The 6,741-nt window shown below is 42.7% G+C and overlaps 1 protein-coding gene across 1 annotated transcript; it reads right to left on the bottom strand.

The window, feature by feature from the left end:
• Positions 1 to 516: 516 nt before the first annotated feature.
• Positions 517 to 6,307, bottom strand: LOC140906957 (killer cell lectin-like receptor subfamily G member 1). The gene is made up of 5 exons (XM_073331976.1): positions 6,214 to 6,307; positions 5,710 to 5,808; positions 4,094 to 4,245; positions 3,466 to 3,569; positions 517 to 628 (listed from the first exon to the last, which is right to left on the bottom strand). The coding sequence occupies exons 1-5, from the start codon at positions 6,305 to 6,307 to the stop codon at positions 517 to 519; spliced, it is 561 nt and encodes a 186-aa protein (XP_073188077.1).
• Positions 6,308 to 6,741: the final 434 nt, after the last annotated feature.

Here is a 6,741-nt window from a genome sequence, read left to right as displayed (position 1 = left end):
ACATCCTTTCTGCAGTTGGGGCCCCAAAAGTGGGTGCAATACTCCAGATGTGGCCTCACCATACCTTTAAAGAACACCTTTAAACTATTTTCCCCAACAGGTATTTTTAGTCTGACCATTCTTATTCTCATATCTGAATATTTTTTCTGTGATTGAATGAAATGTAATAAAGTAAAAAATATCATAAAATCAGCTTTTACTTTTTTTCTATTTCCAGTAGTCTTACAATACAATCATGTTAAAGAGCAGGAATACAAACATCAGCAACATTTTCGTTTATGAGGAATTTGCCTTCTTGTACACCAAAACTATGCTGCTCTTCCTAGGGGCTCAGGTACAATTCCATTCAGATACCTATATGATTTCTGGAATCATGGCAATCCCAGCTAATAACCCCTATGAAGTACCAGCAGATTTTTTTCTAACTGCGAAGAAGCTTTAGCGGTGTCCTTGCTGGGTGATCAGGATCCTGCAAGCATGAACAATGGACATTTTCTAGGAAAGTGTAGCAGGAGATTACTTCAGGTCTTTCTCACATATCCATGGTGAGGGAATTTCACAGCTGGAAGCCTGGAGAGAACCACTCAACAGGACGACACAGCACTGCACAGGGCTGTTAGAGATTACCCTGAAAAATAAATGCATAGAACACACACACACACGAGAATTAGCAAGAGATTCTCTGACAAAATAGGAGGAAGAAAAACTCAGCGGTAACAGAGAAGCAGCTCCATGGCATGTGACAGGGGTGACTGAATCTGAAGTGGACAGTCAGACAATGGATAAATAGTGCAAACTTCCACTGACTCCATTAACACTAACACCTTGCCTTAGACACAGATCATCATGTCAAATTTGGCAGTGTATATTTACTTGGTTTTCACAGACAGCCAGTTTAGGAGACTGGTATAAAAGTGGCAATACTGGAGGCCACCTCCTCAGGGGGAGATTATCTCAGTACTCGAGAAAATAAAGTGGGTAAAGCCAGCATAAACAGAGGCAGAACTAAAGGGTTCATGGTGTAGTGGTCAATGCAGTGTGCTGGGATCCTGAGCCCTGAACTGTGACTCCACCGACTGTGTGAATTTAGGCAAGTCATTTATCTTGCATGTCCATCAATTTCCCACCAATAAAATTCATAATAATACTAACCTACCAACAAGGTGATTTGCAGCTACATTAACTAATGTTTGTAAAGTGTTTGGATATCTTCAAAAGGAACATGCTAGAGAAGTGTTATATCATCATCATCATCATCATTAAAACCATTGGTCAAAATCCTGGAGTCCTTAATCACTTTTTAACCCTGTGTTTATTCTGGCTAACTTTTCTGTGATTTTAATGGGACCATTGTGTGTATGAGGACTGATTATTGTTTTGAAAACTGGCCCTACAAATTTACCCTAACTGGGAGCTCAACTGTAAAAATATGTGAAATGTATTTCTGGAAATGTATTTATGAGATGTGACAATAATGTTTTGTAACAAATGTTGAAGGGGAAAGGTGTGATAGACAGGGAGATAGAAAGACTGAATTAGTGTCAACAAAAAGGCCTACTAATATGCTTCAAAGACTAAGCTGAAATCATGCTTGATGAAAACAGAGTATGTGCAACCAGAAATTAATAAACCAAAATTGGTGTATCAGAAACTAGGTCTAACTGGTGAACTAAATAATGTGGGGATGGGATAATTACACCCACCATTCCCGTTGTGGTTCCTTAAAGAAAAAAAGACATTGGGGAGAAAAGATGGTGGCTGCTAGAGCAAGCTTCACCATCCTGGCTGCCACCCCCACAGTTTTCTGGGACCCCAGGCCTTGATGATATTGATCCTGAGAAATGTCCTGACCAAAAAGGGCCAGAGAGAGGGCTCCAGATGTCATCGCCATGTTAGGATATAGATATTCAGGCCTGTCTGTAAAGGCCTATACTCTAAGAATTTAGGTGTATTCTTATCACTTGGCTAGTGATAGAGGTATAAAAGAAAGAATCAAAATCACTGTCTGCTGGTGTAAGGGCCTTCTCTTACTGTGACAGTCTGAGGCCCTGTTCTTAGGCTAAGGCCTTTGGCTAAGCAGCAGAGGCAGCCATAAGCTGGGAAGCGACCGGTCACATCCTCACATTCCAAACTAGTCACATTGAAATAAGGTGCTATTGGGCTGTTAGGCACTATCAGGACAGGATTGTATGCCTATCAGCTCCAGAGAAAGGGAAGTGCCTAGAAAATGTAAAAGGAAACTTAGTTTGATAGCATCCTGTCTGGCAAGAACTCACTTATCAATAGCTGGGATGTGAAATCCTCACTTCTGTATTGCTTTGTCATTATAGTTCCCACTTTGCTGTTGTTTGTCTGTATAATCTCTGTCTGGTTCTGTGATTGTTCCCGTCTGCTGTATAATTAATTTTGCTGGGTGTAAACTAATTAAGGTGGTGGGATATAATTGGTTACATAAGCATGTTACAATATGTTAGGATTGGTTAGTTAAATTTCAGGAAAATGATTGGTTCAGGTATAGCTAAGCTGAACTCAAGTTTTACTATATAATCTGTAGTCAATGAGGAAGTGAGTGGGTGTGGGTGGGGGTGGGCATGTGGGTGTGTGAGATGGGAACAGGGAATGGGGGTAAGAAAATTGGAATCATGTTTTGCTAAAGGGGGAAATGGGAACAGGGAATGGGAGTAAGGAAGTTGGAATCATGCTTGGCTAAGGGTAGGAATGGGATCAGGGACACAGGTGTAAGGCTCTGTGGTGTCAGAGCTGGGAAGGAGGATACTAAGGAAGGAAACTGGAATCATGCTTGCTGGAAGTTCACCCCAATAAACATCGAATTGTTTGCACCTTTGGACTTCGGGTATTGTTGCTCTCTGTTGATGCGAGAAGGACCAGGGAAGTAAGTGGGTGAAGGAATAAGCCCCCTAACACGCCACCCCTACGAGCTCCAGCTGAATCCCAAAAAGCACCTGGGATGAAACGGGATTGAACTTTAACAGCAGCAGCAATCTCAACTAATTTCTTTTCTTTTCCCCAAAAGGCCAGTTACTATAATCTTTGATACCCTCTAAGACTGTCAGACAAGGAGAGGTCTCCTTCTAAACTCTCTCCAGCTAAAGGGAAAGGGAAGAAGGCATGTTGTTAAAAATAAAAGCCATACTTAATACTTTACATTTCAAATGCTTTATGTTTTTCCTCTTTTTTGTGTCTTTAATAAAAGGTTTAAAGGATTTTTAATGGTGTATTTACCATGATAGTAAGCAGGATCAGGTCTTTGTACACCAAAGACCCAATCTTGTTCAACACTGTTTAAAATTGGTTAGTGATTTGGTTTTGGTAACATGTTTGGCATATATATTCTATCTAAATTAATACAACACTAAACACTAAGGAACTCAAGACTTAACCCATTTTTTAAACCACAAAATCCCCACCACCATCACCAATATTAATAACTAATATCAAACTGACTTCATATCACTGACTCCTGAGCCATCTTCCCAGGCCCACCCAGAGCCAGTGCTGTTCCTCAATCCAATCCAGTGGGCTTCTGTGTGGAACACCGCAAACAGGTCCTAGAATAGTTTTCAGAGGGACAGAAGAGACAAGGAATCTAAACAGGAGCAGCCTGAAGATTCAAATTCTGATGGGCAAACAGAGCAATCTAATGCCAGGGAGAGAAATAGTACATTTTCAAACATCCCTTCTATTTGGATGAGCCCTGTGAGACAGATAATTTCAGCCTCTTTGATAGTCCAGTGAATTCTGGGGCTTGTGGGATAGACCAGTGAAGAACTGGGAATTTGGAGATAGGTTGTAACCCCTCTTGTGGTGGAAATAAGAGAAGTCCTCACATCTGCAGGATGCATGAGGATCACAGGTGTTTCCCAACACCCTGTTGTTGTTCTTTACACATCTGTCAATGTTACAAATGAAAGGGGCTAACCACTACTGTGCCAGATATAGATTTTCCCATAATCCTATAGATCTCCAGGACAGATGTCCATTTTCCCATAACCATAAAGGGCTCAGAATCTTCACAACTGCCAATGGTATTGCTGCACTGTCAGGTCACAAATCAAAGTGCACAGGCATTTACCATCTCCTGGGCGTCACTGATCACCAGTAGATGTGATCCCTTTGCAGAACAGGATTCCTGGCTTGAATGCCAATCCTTTTTTGTTCTGGAGAAAAAGTAACAGCTGTGTCTGTAAGCCACCCACTGATCAGGGCAGCCTGGAGAGCAGTGACCTGTAAAGGGATCATAAATGTACCTTATACTTTACTTTTTTCATCTTAGAGGGTTGCAAAGTGTGCTGTAGATTAAATAAAGAGAATGTTCCCTCACTCACTGTAACATGGCTAGTCCTTTGAACACCAAGGAATCTTGTGGTCTCTGTAAGACCACTTATCTCTCTGCAGTCATATTCCCTAAAGAACTATTTAAAATGCTCCCATCCTCCGCACTGGAATAAATGACAGGAGAGGCTGGTGGTCCCCTCAGGATTCTGGGAGAGGATGCTTGTTCATTTTGTTCATTTCCTTCTAATCCAATGTATGCTCTTTCTTCTCTTCAGTGGTCCATCTATGACCCATCCAACTGCCTTTCAGTGCTAGGGTGCAGCCAAAATCATGCTGGTTTATGGGTCAGCTCTACTGCCAGGAAGTCTCCCATTTGCTGTACAGCCTCGGGCAATGTGGACAGCTGGTGCCAGTGCACCCACATCTCCACCTTCACTGGGAAACTTCTGAAATCAGCTCCAGTACCAGTACACTAAATTGATTCCACAGCCGTCTAAGCCTCAGCCTTGCACCGATCTAACACTTGCTGGACAAAGGCATGTGGCTGCGCTCCCAAAGAGTGCGGCTCATTCCACAATCTTTACCAATACTTTTCTGCAGTGACCCCCATCTCTCCACAACAGCAGCCTGTTCAGCCTTTCATCTGCAGTAACATCCTAGGCCCACTGCACAGTTTGCTTCTCTCCTATCAAAAAAGGAACCAATCTAATCTCTCAAGATTCCTTCTCACTGGGCTACAGTAACCACTAGCTCAAAAGTAACCAGGTGGATAATCTTCCAATCCCATTTGGGGAAAGGAAGTGCAAGGATCTACTGGCAGACTGGTCGGTGCAGCCTAGTTAACCTCTTCTGTGACTTTGAAGTAGATGCTCCTGGAACTGTTGCTGCTGCTCCTGTTGATCTTCATAAATCACAGCAAAGCTCAACCTGGGCTTGCTTCTGTCTCACTGGCCACTTCTGGGCCTTTTCCCTGTTTCACCTTATTCCAGACAGCGTTCAAATCCCACTCTGGACATGACGTGCAAATGGATGGGCACCCAACCAAGCAAAGGCACCTTGTGTCAATGTCCAGACTTGCAGCCACCCTGACTGGGAGCTTTCACAGGCAATGGGAGCAGCTGTTTGTACATTCCCCATCTGATGTGCTCTGCCCCTCCCTTGTGCACTCCTTCCTAGGCCAGGGAAAACTAGGACAAAATGTGCATTCAGAGATTTCAGGAAAAAAGATAAGGAGAATGGTTATGTGAAACTATTTCTCATAGTTCAGAGCAGATCCCTTGGGCCAGATACTGCTCTGAGTCACAACTGTAAATCTAGAATAACCCCCTTATTTTCAGTGGTGTCAGTCTGTATTTAAACCAGTGACATTAATATCAGATTTTGGCCCTTGGTGTCTTTCCTGAAAATATTTACCTTTGGTAGCCATGGCCACTGCTGCTCCCAGTGATACCAAGCAGAGGATCCCCAGAATCACTGCAATGATCCGCCAGGGAGGAGCTGGAACTGATGGGTCTGACAGGAAGAGAATGAACATAAAGATGGTCAGAGTGAGTCCCTGTCCTGAGAATCTGGGGTCTGACTATAGTTTGGGCAGCACCTGGACCCCAAACCTACCCACCAGATCAGGTTTGAAAGCCAGCTCCAAACTAACTGTCCTTGCATGTTGTTTGAGCAGTTGGGTACATTTCATGACTGCCAGAGCTGAGAGTCCTATTTTCAAACCTCAGTGACTGTCACCCTTATTTGCTCCTAGATGTTTTATCTTCTAAGTGGCATGGCACTGGGTAGCATAACAGAGGAACATTCTTACCTTATAATTCAAAAAAGTCAAATGTCAGTTTCCAGGGGTGGAGGAGTAGAGGTCTGACTATAGACATTAAACAGAAAATATGTTAGCAGCATGTTAACATACAATACCTTTGCTCCCAGAGTTCCTAGGTCTTTGACTCCTCTGCTGCTCAGAAGGAGCGTGAAGTTTCAATTCTGTGCAAGTCACTTCCTGCTCACTCATTCCTGGAGGACTGTAAGTGTGGACACTGTAGACTCTGCTTTAGTGGATGATGGTGGATAATATGCAGTGTAGTTGCAGATGCTTCTGTTCCAGGATATTAGAGAAACAAGGTGGGAAAGGTAATATTTTTGACTGGACCAACTCCCATTGGTGCGAGACACAAGCTTTCGAGCTACACAGAGCTCTTCTTTGAGATGACATTTAATGAACAACTAATGGATCTATGAGACATAAATCACAACAGGTAAGAAATCTCAAGACATTGCAATGATTGGTTTAAATAACTACATTACAATAATCTGTATCAGGAGGAACAGAAATGCGAGAGGAAATGGCGTAATGTAGGACATCAGTGCAGCACATGCATCTTATCTTTTTTTTCTGTTATCTGCCCTCTATTTAAACATGAACAATTAAAATATATTTTGGCTACC

The sequence above is a fragment of the Lepidochelys kempii genome, chromosome 1 (genome assembly GCF_965140265.1).
Source record: "Lepidochelys kempii isolate rLepKem1 chromosome 1, rLepKem1.hap2, whole genome shotgun sequence".
NCBI lineage: Eukaryota > Metazoa > Chordata > Testudines > Cheloniidae > Lepidochelys > Lepidochelys kempii.
This window is presented reverse-complemented; position numbering and strand designations above follow the sequence as displayed.

What these genes read in the sequence shown, in the direction of transcription:
- LOC140906957 (XM_073331976.1), bottom strand. Translation starts at nt 6,307, where the DNA reads ATGAGTGAGCAGGAAGTGACTTGCACAGAATTGAAACTTCACGCTCCT. An exon ending in TAGGAACTCTGGGAGCAAAG is followed by an intron (nt 5,809 to 6,213) that starts GTATTGTATGTT and finishes TCTTCCTGTCAG; the next exon opens with ACCCATCAGTTCCAGCTCCT. An exon ending in AGTGGCCATGGCTACCAAAG is followed by an intron (nt 4,246 to 5,709) that starts GTAAATATTTTC and finishes ATCCCTTTACAG; the next exon opens with GTCACTGCTCTCCAGGCTGC.